The following is a 14,301-nucleotide window of genomic DNA, read 5'->3' on the forward strand; positions in this document are numbered from 1 at the left end:
ATTTAGTTTTAACTTCAGTATTAGTGAATACGTGACTGCGTGAGTACGTTTGTATTGTTTTTAACTTCAGTATTTCACTAGTTATAACTTATAACATGAAACGTTTTGGCGATATTAGAACATTTTTCACCAATACTTCAAAAAGTATTTCAACAAATAATCAAAATGATTCAATAGAAAATCCAGAAAACAATCCCGGTAACAGTTTTTTATATTTAAATAATTCTGAAAATGAAAGTAATTGTATTGAATTTAATAAGCAAATAAGTAGTAATCCAGTAATAGATTTAGGAAGTTTAGAATCTGGCCCAAAACAGCCAATTTTATCTTATCCATTAAAAAAAATAGGCAAACAGAATCGTTCATTTTCTTGTAAATATTATGAAAAATATTTTTGGGTTGAATATAGTGTTCACCAAGACTCTATATATTGTTTTGTATGTAGACAGTTTGATAACTTAAATACATCAGAAGATATTTTTAAAAAAATTGGTTTTAATAATTGGAAAAAATTAAGTGAAAAATTAGAAAAACATTCTAACTGCAAAAGTCATTGTAGTAGCATAGAAAAATACAATCAATATAAACAATCAAAAATCCATGGTAATGTTCATACTCAACTTTCAGATCAATTTAAAACAGACATTTTAAATAATCAGTTATATATACAAAATATTATTGAAATTATTTTGTACTTAGCTAGACAGGGGCTGGCCTTTAGAGGTCACAATGAAAAACAAGAAAGTTCTAACAAAGGAAATTTTTTAGAATTATGTGAACTATTTTGTAAGTTTGACAGTAATTTTAGAATAAAATATCATACATACTTATCATATACAAGCCATGATATCCAAAATGAAATTCTCAATATTATATCCAATTCAACTATAAAAGTCATAACAAATGAAATTAGAAGATGTGGAAAGTATTCATTAATATGTGATGAGGCACGTTCATTTAAAGAAGAACAATTGAGTTTGTGTGTGAGATATTGTAATGGATTTGAAGTATGTGAACGTTTTATAAAATTTATTGATTGCTCTCAGTCAAGGGATGCAGAAAGTTTGAAAAATATTATTATAAATGAACTAAAACAATTAGAAATAGCTGACATACCCATTGTTGCACAAACATATGACGGTGCTAGCGTGATGTCAGGCGCTGTAGGAGGACTACAAGCTAAGATTAGAGAAAAATATCCAACTGCTGTATACTTTCATTGTGCAGCACATAAACTAGCCTTGGTGGTTACTGACACTTGTAAACATATAAGAAGTTCAATAACTTTTTTTAATTTATTAGAAATGCTTTATATTCATTTTTCTCAACCATCCAGCCACAGTACATTTATTCAAATGCAAAAAAAATTGGGGTTAAAACCACATGAACTTACACAGCTAAGTACTACAAGATGGGCATGTAGGTACAAAAATTGCCATAACGTTAAAATTAATTATCAATCAATAATAAATGCATTAGAAGAAGAAATAAATAATAATAAAAATAAATATGCTGTTGAAGCTGTTGGTATTTTAAAGGGAATAAAAAAAGCACAATTTATTTTTAATTTATTTGTATTTCATGACATTTTATTAACTATTGATCTATTAAGTCAAACATTACAAAAAAAAGATATAACATTAGGCCAAGCAACTTCAGCAATTAATGGTGTAATACAAACTTTACAAGAAAAAAGGTCTGATAAGAATTTTAAACTATTGTGGGATGATATCACTAACTTTTCAAGAAAGTTTGGTGTTTGTTTGAACTATGAAGAATTTTCAAAAAAAAGGAAACCTGTTGAGAATCAATATTTAAAAAGTTCTCTTGTAACTTCTACAATTGGAGCTCATGAAGAGAATTTAACAATTGAAAAATATTGGAAAATTGATGTTTATAATACAATTATTGATAATATCACTAATAGAATGAAAACTAGGTTTTCTGATGAAAGCCTAAAATTGGCAAAATCAATTGATAACTTTTTTATGCTTGATTTTGATGGTTCATTAGAATTCATTGAATATTATAGTGATAACTTAAAGATAAGAAAAGATATATTAAAAGCTGAAATGATGATTGTAAATAATTATTTAAATTCCAAAATCAAAAATTGGACTATTCAAGATTTGTTTTCAACAGTTACATTAGAACTATATCCTAATTTACATAATTTGTTACAAGTGGCACTAAGTATACCAGTAAGCTCAGCTTCATGTGAGCGATCCTTCTCAGCTATGAGAAGGATTAAAAATTGGTTAAGGACTACTATGATTCAAAATAGATTTAGCAATTTGGCAATAATACACATAGAAAATGAATTAGTAAAGACATCAATTGAATCAAAACAGATTCTTGAAGACTTTGCCAAATGTGGTTCAAGAAGAATTCAATTAACTATTTAACATTTTAAAGTAATTTATGGTCCATTACTCATTTATATTTATTTTTTAAATTCTTATTTTATCATGATCAAAATTGGAATCTTTTTTTTTTTAAATCTAAAATGTATAATATTATTTAATAAAACAGTTAGTTATTTCTTTTACATAAGTTATTTTTTTATTTTACTGTTTATTTTTGTATTTGTAGTAATGTTGAAATACTCTGCAATACATCAATAAATTGTAGTTTATTTGTTCATATTTATATTGATATATAATTAACTGCAACACACTGAACACTGAATGGTTTTTATTTTTAAAATTTATTTTTTTTGTTTTTAAAAACAAATACAAGGTATATTTAAGCAAATAGAAAGTTATTAATAATTATTTTCTTTAAATAATCTAGGGCTTGAGCCCCCTCAACTAAATTTATCAAGCTCCGCCTATGTTTCCGCGGACACTTGGGAATAGAAATGATACCCGTTTACGGGATTCTCGTACGCGTTTGTCAACAGACCCGTATTGGGATCCGTTTCGTATCGTCTGATGGTGTTGAACGAAATGGTTTCGTGTGATACGTCCACGAATATGTCGTCGACGTCCAATTGGCCCTGAAAACTACCGAATTCTTGTAACGTGGACAATATGGCTTTTATTTGTCTGTATACGACACCATCTACGTTTTCCGCATCGACCGGTTCTTTGGATTTCAAGAGTTTGACCAATTTCGGACAGATTTCTATTTGTTTGTCGTTGTCACCCGTTTCTATGTCGCTCGACAGCGTTACGATTTCCGACAGCCGTTCGTACGATATGAAATACAGGTTGTCGACGGCCCGGTGTTCGGAAAACTCGCAACGGTTTACGTAAAACCACGGTATGGTGACTGCGACGTGGTCCAGCGGACATTGATCTAAAGGCAAATCTTTGGCTGCGGTTTTAGCGGTGTCGCCGCTGCCATCGACACGCGTCGCCTGTTCCGACCAAAGTCGGTGTCGCAATTGTATATAGTTTTGGGCTATGGAACTCGTCACGGAGTTTGGGATTTGTTGTGCAGCGTCCATGTTTTTTTTCTTTTCCGTTTACACTATATTACATTTAAAAATTACATTACGTCACTTTGTATGTGTATCGTCAGTGTCGCGGTCGCGGTACACGACCGACGGTGAAAACGGACTCTCCGGTAAATCGTAGGACCCCGCCCGTTCGGTGAAATAAGTCTTGTCGGCCGATCGCAGTTCGTCCATTAAATTGGTCGGGCGTTCGGCCGTCAGATCGTTTATTGTTTTCTCCATACTGGTTTTGGTACCTATATCGTAATTGGTCAGAGTCGTGGTCACGGAACTGTGCGCGTTTATGAATTGCGCCAGTCCGTGACCGCTACCGTCCACCAGAATGGTCGTTATGTGTTTTCGAAATTTATTGAAACCTAAATTTTCAATGTCCAATGAAAACGATACGGCCAATTGTTTGGCCGCTCTTCTCAGTTGCGAGATCGACATCACGAACAGACAATCGTTTTTTATCCGAGACTCGGTATAATCCGGATATCTGTTAGACCGCTCGTGCAATCGGATTTCGCGCAAAACTTTTTTTCGATTTTTCATCACGTAACCTATACACGCTACTAATAAATCGTTTGGCACTATTTCGCAACGGACCGTCGACGATTTGTGCCCCTTGCTGTGCACGAATATCGGTTTGTGTTGCAGTATATCGTTTAGATTTTGCATGGTCAATTGATGCAGTTCCATAATACGACGACTGGTCGCACTCGACAACAGTATAGCCATGGCCGCTTCGTACGACGCCAGATCGGCTCCGAAAGAATTGCTGACGTGTACGGTGCGCAGAAATTCGGCCGCGTGGTTGATGAGTTTTTTTATTTTTTCCATGATTTCGTAATTTTCCGCATGCGGTTTGTGCCGTAATACGTCGTTCCGGTACGCGTCCACGTCTATAGCCATGTCGGCACCGTACAGACGACGGAGCGTCGCCGCTATTTGTATTTTGTATTCCGATTTCAACGGTTGGCCCTTTCTCGTTTTCAGTTTGTCCAGCATGGCGTTCATATCGTTTTCCTGTACATAACGTTTCGTCAGTTCTACGCCATTGTACCGTATCAGGTTCAAATGCGATCGCATAGACGTTTGCGTGGCTTTTCGGATACGAGATATGTCGAATTTCGACACGTCTCCCAAACTAGCCAAATCTTCTAAATCCATGTTTGACAGTAAATAACTATATATGCACGACGTGTAAAAAAAAATTAACGATCCAACGAATCGAACACGTCGAACGCGGTTTCGACGAATTTCTCCAAATCGGTTTTACTGAAAATCGCGGTTTGCATTATTTTCGAAACGTTCAGACGCATCACGAGATCCGCGACCGCGGTCAAGGGATTCCATTCGAATTCGCCGTTTTCCACGGCGGTCCATGTTTCGTGGTCGACTATTCGTAATACGACCGATTTCAGTACGGCTTGAGCTTCGTGTTCCGACTCTATGGTATCGTCGTTTACGGTCACAGTCTTTTGCCATTTCCAACCGGACAGCACTGTAAATCTATAGTAATCTATGTGCTTGTCGACCGTGAGCAAATTTAATTTGGACAATTCGATTTCGTATTGTTTGGGGTTTTCGTGATTCCGGTTACCGACCGTCGGCAAAACGGTCAAATTTCGTTTCGGTCTAGGTTCTCGCGTCGTTTCGTCCACTTTTGTGCGATGTTCGTTTGTCGTCGTGTTTACGGGTACGGTTTGTTTGTACGTTTTGGGATTTTGGCTTATGTCCGAACTATTGGTCGTCGTTACCGATCCGGTTATTGGTAATTTTGTGAAATCCGGCCAGTTGGACGGATAAAACGATATATTGGTGAATATCGAATTCACCGGCAACGATGGCAAATAACCGGCAATGTTGATGATCGAATACCCGTTGTTTTCGATTTGTACAAACGAATTGGTCAGTTGTTCGATCAGTTGATTCTTAAACCCGTTACTTTTGTACGGCGTTCGGTCTTTTTGAACGATCAACGAACAGTGCAGGTTTTCCAATCCCGGCGACCACATGGTTATTCCCAATAACCTATGTATACTATATAGGTAACGCGTTTGTTCGATAGTCTAGCGCGTACCGTTCTCTTGTACGGACGCATCATGGAAAATCTAACGATTCGAGTGACCGTAGATCGTCGTGACGGTGGCGATGACGTGCGTAAAACCGAACGACGTTCGGTCGTTCGCAGTGACGATTCCGACGTGCTGGATTTGTTTTGTACCGAAGACGAAAAGAATTTGACGTCTCCGTCGACCGTAACGCCGCCGATTGTCGATATTAATTGTACAACTACGAGTGTCGTTAAAAAAAATTACGACGATGACGACGACGACGACGACGAAGACGACGGTATAAATATCGTTATAGATAAAAATTTAATGAGCGAAAATTATACGACGTTCGTAAACGACGTGTTGCAAGAAGATTTAGAACTAAATGTGGAAATCAAAAAATTGATACGAGACAGCGTGGAAAATCGAGGTTATTACGATAAACCGGTAATAACTTTGTACGCGCACGATACTACTATACCCGTGTCGCTGGACTGTGTACTATCATCGCGTTTAATCAATTACGTATGGGGTTCCGAGTGTTTGTATAAAAAGTTCGAATTGAAAAATCTCGAGTGTTTTGACTCAATGTTGGAAAAATATAAACGGACCATGGGTAACGAAATCGGTGATGGGTGCGTAGCGTTTTTCGCAACTATTTACGAAAACATGCAAAAAAATACAAACTCTATGGATCGACGGACAAACAATAGCGGCGGCGGCAACAATAATCGTAGAATCAAAAATTTGCACTTTTTTAAAAGATTTGCAATCATAATCCTAAACGGCGGAGTGTTTGTAGACGCGGCCATACACGGATATTATAGCAGCATAACCGAAGCGCTCCGACGCCACAAACCGAAACGCATATATTGTATAGGCACTGAAAACGATTCGGTAAACACGTTTTTACGGTTTCCGTATCAGCCGTTTTACAGCGAATTGAACGATAAAAATTTAAATTATATCGGTAACGCGATTGTACGCAATCAGACGTCGGTCATGTTTTGTCCGCAGAATTTACGGTTTTGCGCATTTTGCCGAGCCGTAGACACGATATTGACGTGTTGTGTGAATTTACAAAATCACCAGTTTTCGGAGTTATTACAATTTACGCCAAACGTCGTTCAGTCGCAACAATGGCGCAACGGGGACGGTTTCGATGCGATCGGCAAATCGAAAAATCAACGACACCGTCGGCAGTGGTATACGCAATCTGATTTACGGTTACCCGATCGTGTTCCGTATATATCGCAATTAATAAACGACCGGGTTGTAAAGCTCAACTGCAGCGTTCCGTATCGGATGATCCATCGCGTAGACCGTCGTACGTGTTGCGGAAAAAACAAAAGATTACAAAAGGATTCAATCAACGGATCGCGGCGGCACCAGAATCGACGGCCTTTGTCTCGCTACACGATCGGATACAAATATTAAATGTTTTAATTTTTTTGTACAAATAAAAATTATTATATTAACGCATGTACGTTGTTTTTTATATTAAAACGTCTTCTTCCATTTTATTTCCTACATCGTTGGTTCCGTCGTAATCGTCGTCTTCGCTACCATCGTTTAAATACGTCAAGGCGGGGGGTACCGGATACGCTGATGCGTCCAACGCTATGGGTACCGGTGATAGAAAGTAATCGCGAGTGGTCAGATATCTGTCCACGTTGGCGCTGAGTTCTTCGTTTTTATTGATGATTTCGTTTATTTGTTGCACGTCGTTTAAAAGTATATCGATCTCATTGCTGTTTTTATCGGCGTTCAACATCAAGTTTGTAAAATTTAACAGATATTGAGAAAAAAAACCGTTCGTATCGGAATGCAACGTGTTTATGATTTTATTTATGCGCCAGGCTATGCGGTCTTTTTTTTCTTCGGATTCTCGAGCGGACGACCAACAACTCTGTGCCATGCGTTCCGTTATGGTTTTCGTGTCGCGCAGAGTTTTCAACTCGTGTTCCACTTTGGCTCTACGCCGATGCGTCAAATCTATTTCCAATTCTTGTAACTCTATGTGTTTTCCCAATTCTTGATTTGTCTGTTGTAACGTTTCTATGGTTTTTTTATTGGCCATCATGTCTCCGTGTAATTTTATATTGTTACGCGCGTGTTCTTGTAATTGTTCGTCGGAAAATCGTCGAAACCTACCGTCGTCGTCGTCGTTTGCCGACGCTTTTTTATTTAGCGCGTCGCGTAATTCATTCAATTCGAGCTGTAATCTGGATTCTTCGAGTTCCGAATTTTTTAATTTTTCGTTTAATTCTCTGTTTTTCTGTTCCGTTTCCCGAATCGTATTGTTCACGATCGCGTGTTCGTTTAACAGACTGCGCATGTTTTTAAATTTATCTCGCAATCCGTCTAAAATCGTTTCGGTCGATATCGACGGGTCTATGGCGTTTATGTTTTCGATTACACTCCACAGACCACGTATTTGTTTTTTTATTTTAAATAAATCTAATTTTTTCTCTAAGATTTCGTCTTCGGTTATTTTTAGACGTTGCGATTTATCGGTCAATCGATTGTCTAGCACCAAGAATTTGCCGATGTTGTGTTCTACGGCGTCGGACAATTCTCGTGCCAGTTTTTCAGAGACCGTGCCGCGTTTCGTCGATTTCTTAGACAACGTAACGATCGTCGCTAAATTCGGTATCAGAGCGTTTATGTTTTTTGTTTTTATTGATTCCAATATGCTTTTCGCGTTGTCGTTATTTTCACCGTCTGTTATGTTTTTATAATTGGTTTTCAATTTGTCGATTTTTTTATTATGTTCTTCGTCGTCCACATCGTTGAATATATTTTTATCGTAACCCAAATAAATACAGTCGTCGTCGTCTGAACCGTAATTTTTAATTCGTTTAGTGTTGTTTTTTTTAACAACGGCACGTTTGCGTTTATACATGACGACGACGACGACAATAACGATAGTCGATACGTTAAATGTGCGTAAATACATCCATGTCATTTTATATATAAACACTATATCAACAGATGCCTGTTTGATTTAATAATTTAAAATAAACGAATTAATAAAAATTTAGTATACACGCGCATGTACGTGTGTGTGTGCGTATATTATGATATTCTATAAACATAACCGCCCGACCGTATACCTTAAATTGAAATTAATAATATTCTCGATTGTTTTGCAATTTAAATGCTAACAAGGAGATTATTTCAAATTCTGTCAACATCACGTTACCACCAAACACTAATCCACGTAATCGCGTATTCGTAAATTCGTAATTTTCTATAGAGCGTCTCGTCGGTACATCTATCGTCGTTGGCGGTAACGACAACGACGACGCCCGAACTATTTGCAAGTCTGTGGGTTTAATGTTGTGTATTCGACGATTGTCGATCGACGTTTTTACATCCAACGGGACTACGCGTTCGTTTACGTTCGAGGGGTGCGCGACGAACAGTTCCGAATGCAATAAATCACCGGACCACTTGGGAGTTATTTTTTCTCGATATTCCCGATAGGCGTTTAAATTAGTTTCCTGTATGCCTATAGTCAGAAAAACGTACACCTCGTTCGGTGTTTTTAATTTTTTGTACAAGTGTCCGTACAAAACCGGCGGTATAGAATACCGTGAACATACGAACGAACAATCCACGTCGGAACGAACCGTTCGGGCTATGTTTTTAATCAACGTCTCGTTGTCCGTAATCAAATTGTTCGTTATTCCCGTATCCGCGTTCGGTGCCCGTGGGAATATTATAAAATTTCTAAGAGATTTATCAACACTATAATTTGAACATTTGTTACCGGAACAGTAGCGTTTCAACCAAGCTAAAATTTCATTAGCGTACGGCAATCTCAAAACGGTACCGCGGTCGTCCGTTTCGATGTAATTTCCGCGCATTGCGCGTAATACGATTAAACCGACGCCTTGCATGTCCAGATCGTTGCTGTGCGCGACAAACATTAATAAATGTTTAAATTTATACAAATCGGCGCATTCGTATACGGCGGTTTCCATGTTTTTCGATCTGTAAATCTGACGCAACGATTCGATCAAACTCGTGAAAACGTGTCCGGGCGATCGATCAAAATGTACGGTCGTACGCGTCCGTCGGAATCGACGTAATGTCCGTCTTTGAACGGAAACACTGCGAATACCTTTAAATACCGTTTGGGTATTATTTGTATTTTTTTTATGTCCACTTGATTTCTGTACTCAAAGACGGTCGCATCGCTCACGTGTTTCACGTTTTCGCACGATTTGCTGGTGCATATGTTTTGCACGTGTTCCGGTGATATAGAGTCGAGCGTGTCGTTAAATGTACCGGACGCTCCGACCGACGGCGGCTGTTGCATATCTAGATTTGCGCGGTACGTTTGTCTTTTTAAATCTCGTACTTTATATTTCGGTACGAACGACGTGTCGTAGACGATGCCATTTTTGGAAATCGAATTTGTGTAAAAGGCTTCGATCGCTATATATTCTGAAAATCCGGTATGATACAGCAACGTGGCCAGTTTAGCTTGCCATCGGTCATCGCCGTTTGTCAAATCTGTTATAGACTTAGCGTTAAGCGAATGCAACGCGTTTTGATAAAAGTACGTCGAAAACGAACAGTTCGGGTATAAATCGAACGCGGTCCGATTGTCGAACGCTATTTTTTCGAAATTGTATAAAGACACGTTGTCGTTTACGAGTTTCGTAGGAACCGGTAATTTATACGAATATTGTACATTTATCGGTGTAGTGGGTTCTCGTGGTTTTTTTAATTGAACGCGAAATCGATTGAATTCACCGTTGTCAATAGTAGTCGGATGTACTTTGATTAGTTCACGTATTTCGTTTAATAATTTTGTTTCTGTTGCATTGAATTCCGCGTCGTTTGTGAGTTTCGAAAAATTTACGTACTGGTGTGCGTTTACGAATTGTAATATTTTTTCAGCGTGCCGGTACATACGATTGAACAAATCCGAATCTACGTCGAAGTACGCGTTGCATATAGCTATTGTGTAATTTTGCAATTGGAGTATATCAAACGGACTCAGCATGTCATAGTTATAATGTAATTTATTGCCGTGCAACGTATCGTAAATTACCAGTTGTCGGTTTTTTTCTAATACGGAATAAACCGCAGACCCGTTGTGTTGACGACGACGCGTTAAGAGCAGCATTTTCCAGTATCTATATTCACGCAACGGATAAATATAGAGATCATGTTTAGCGTACGCGACGATCTGGTCCGAGGCAGTACCGCCGGTACTGGTGTATTAGGGGTTCGCGCATCGCAACAATTGACCGGTAATTCACAAATACTGAACGATGTGATGAACGGTGATGAATTCATAAACATAATAAACGCGTTTACGAATATAACCAATACCACATTTACGTTGGTAGATATCGCCGAGTACATTACTATGTTTCAGAAATCGACGATTTTATCGAATGTGATGGACACGTTTGGCGCGGAATCGTCAGCGTTGACTTGTCTACGAGCGTTTGTCCAATCAAAAGAACCGATTATCGATCGTATGTTCATATCGCGATTTTTAGCTTTGTGTAATGTAAAAATTTCGTTGACACCCACCCGATATACTTCGGTAAATTCTATAGTAGCCAATGTTACGTGCAAACGGACGGTACCGTCTAAACAATTGTCAGTTTCGTCGGCAAAGACCATGGTGGACGCTTTAAAACGCGATATGCAAAACATGGAAACTTATACGGTTCTACAAAACCCACTTAGAGTACCGGTTAAAATAAAATTCACTCAAGAATTAATGGACCAGCTGATTAATGCAAATGCAGATTTATCTCGAGCCATTGAAGAGGGCAATCGTCGACATAATGTCGAAGTAGCATCGTACAATAAACGAAAAACGACTGCGGATTAATAATAATAATAATAGTGTGTGTATTTTATTAGTATATATGTATATATATATATATATATATATATATTTATTTTATACATACAACTTGGAACAGATTTTTAATTTTAAAAATGTAACAATAACAATTTTATATTTAAATATAAAAAATGGTATTTATTCCGGGTCGAGACATTTTGCTTTGTCGGTTATTGTTTACATTCGCTAATAACGTCCCATTTATATAAATAAAATTATGAATTATAATGTATATCTTTTGCAAATACATGTATTTATATTGTTTTTTGTTTGCGGCTTATGTTTGTGCGTATCTATATACATTTAACTTTGTTGCGCGTTTCTATATATGTATGCGCGCATGGAGCTCTGCACGCGTGCGCGTAGTAGATCGCGTATTTTGTGTTACTTTGGAAGGTACGTATTTCGTCTCAGACGTACGTATCGGACGACCCGTCGTGTTTGGTTAGTTTTTTTGCTTATAATATTTTGTCATCTTTCAACAAACATGTCGATCAAAACGTCTGAAGTGTATTTAGCCGGACCGACTGGCGTTGGGAAAACGACGATACTCGATAAAATCATAAATTTGTATCCTAATATCGAAGTCTCGTTCGTTATGTATTCGGCTTTATATGCAAATAGCTTGAATCACGATATCGCTTCACGGCAATTGTTAAAACGTACGGGTACTGGTGTTTTCGAACATTCTGTGATTTGTCCAATTCTCTATGAACATGTTCGTAAAAACTGTCAACAGGTCGCTATCAGTTACAACGTTGTAAAAAGTTTAAAAATTGTAACGGAAATGACGTATCGTTCGATTTCTTTTGAATTCGGCGTATGCTATTACGCGTATTATAGAAAATTCAAGGATGTTTTTGCAGACAGTTCGTTAGATATTTTGGAAAAATTGAAAAACACATTTATACTGATCGATTTGACCGAAGATTACTACGAACGATATCACCAACGATTGAGCACGAGTTACAATGGGATCGATGTACATACGGACGTTTATTTGTACATGCAAATCATCGCGTATTTTGCACTTGGAAGTTTGCTCGTCGAAAAGTTTAACGATTATAACAATATTTATATCAAAAAAGACCCTAACGATGATGGATTATTCCGGGGACGTGATTTTGGAATATTCAACAACATGCCAGCACGCGTGAACTTTGTCGACGCTCCGTTCAACGAACGTTTCACAACGACCATGGCCAGAGGTCCATGTCCAGCATAATTGTAAAATCTATTTCAATATAATTTTTTTTGGTTTTACCGATTCTGTATTTTATTATAGACTGTAGTGATGTTTGAATTTTTTATTATACGCACAAAAACCCTATGTATTTTATTTCTTAAATATAAATCGATGACGTTATATAGAAAACGTCATTGTATGCACTGTGCACAGTATAATGTCTACATCGTTTTTATTAACCGTAGATAGTAACCTGTCTAGATTCGCTCAAAATGTAGTCGATCGTATAACTAGATATCGATTGATGGACGAAAGTGTTATAGACTCGGTGCCATCGACATTACCGAATGACGGTGGCAACGAGATTTCTGCAACGGTAAATAGATGTACGTTTGTACCCAAAACGGTGTGCACATTAAAGAATCGGTGGCAAAAAAATATCATCGATTTGTTCGTTAGTGTAAAAAATCAACATAAATATTCTGATATAGTGTTATACGATACACCGGTTTCCCATGAATTCAAAACCAAAGTCGATAATCGTATTATCGAGACTGTTGACGAATCGCCGTTTACGGGATTGGAACAGTGTTTAAAACGTAATCGTATGTCGTTTGTGTATATCGACGCTCGTTATGAATACGAGTTTATAGCGAAACGTTTACGGGATATACATGGCAATCGGTGCACGATAATCGTTAATAAACAATCGCAAAATCATAAACCTATGAAATTGGATGTAGACTATTTGATATTGTTGAACGACAATAATGCGAACGATGATCATATAATTAAATTTATTGCATTTTTGTTGAAATCTTATCAAAAGTTCGGAAAAATAATAGACGTGTCTTTGGGTAAAGATTCCAAAACGGCGATGCGTACAAAAAGCACGGTTCATTGTAACGTCTATGATTTCATAAACGGTTCCGATCAATATTATAATAATGTCAAATTGTGTTACGATTGTATTACTCAAAAATACGAATAATATAATAATATACATGTATATCTATACACGTACATTTTACAACATTGTGTTGTACGGTTTCTTTATTGTCCGATGACAGAATATCATTCGTTTAAACCACGGTATATTATAGAGGTATTAGCACGGACCTATGTATGCAATGTTACAGTATGTCCGTTCGTTTGTGCCTAGTTCAGTACTGATTGAGTAGAGCGCGCTGCAGCCATTTACCCCTATTTTTACTGTTGAGAATGTGAGAATAACAATAAATTATATGCATACCTACCTTACTTACTAGATTCTTAATTTTATTTCACTAATTTTTTAATTCATTATTACAGCTGTATAAAGGCCTTTTAACTGTTTTTATGATAATAATGTGGTAAAGATAATAATATATTAAACCATAAATTAAAATATAATGTTTTTAGTATGGTACACATTATTATTATTTATTATAGAAGCATAGAACATAAGTTATAGATAATTATTACTAATTTAAGGATACATCTAGATTATAGACTAAATTAAATAACTAAAAATTGTTTCTCTGAAAATCAAAACAAAATTATAAAAGTAGTAGGTAGTACAATTTTAGGTATTTTTAATTTATTATAATAAGGAAATTAAAAATTCAAGTCTGTGTTGTGGTTGTATGGAATTTAAGTTTTAGCAAACAATTTTTCATATCATTCTTGTTAATAGCTAGTGCTGATATGTAATTTTATGATTGGTAGACTTTGGCTTCTTTCTTCTTACTTTTGC

General features: G+C 36.8%; 1 protein-coding gene across 1 annotated transcript; it reads left to right on the forward strand.

Moving 5' to 3' along the window:
* The first annotated feature begins 95 nt into the window (after window positions 1-95).
* Window positions 96-2,405, forward strand: LOC112591499. Its single transcript, XM_025335345.1, has 4 exons — window positions 96-198; window positions 700-1,260; window positions 1,633-1,750; window positions 1,928-2,405. The coding sequence occupies exons 1-4, from the start codon at window positions 96-98 to the stop codon at window positions 2,403-2,405; spliced, it is 1,260 nt and encodes a 419-aa protein (XP_025191130.1).
* Window positions 2,406-14,301: the final 11,896 nt, after the last annotated feature.

Source organism: Melanaphis sacchari, unplaced genomic scaffold (assembly GCF_002803265.2).
Source record: "Melanaphis sacchari strain LSU unplaced genomic scaffold, SCAv2.0 Contig1353_pilon_pilon, whole genome shotgun sequence".
Lineage (NCBI taxonomy): Eukaryota > Metazoa > Arthropoda > Insecta > Hemiptera > Aphididae > Melanaphis > Melanaphis sacchari.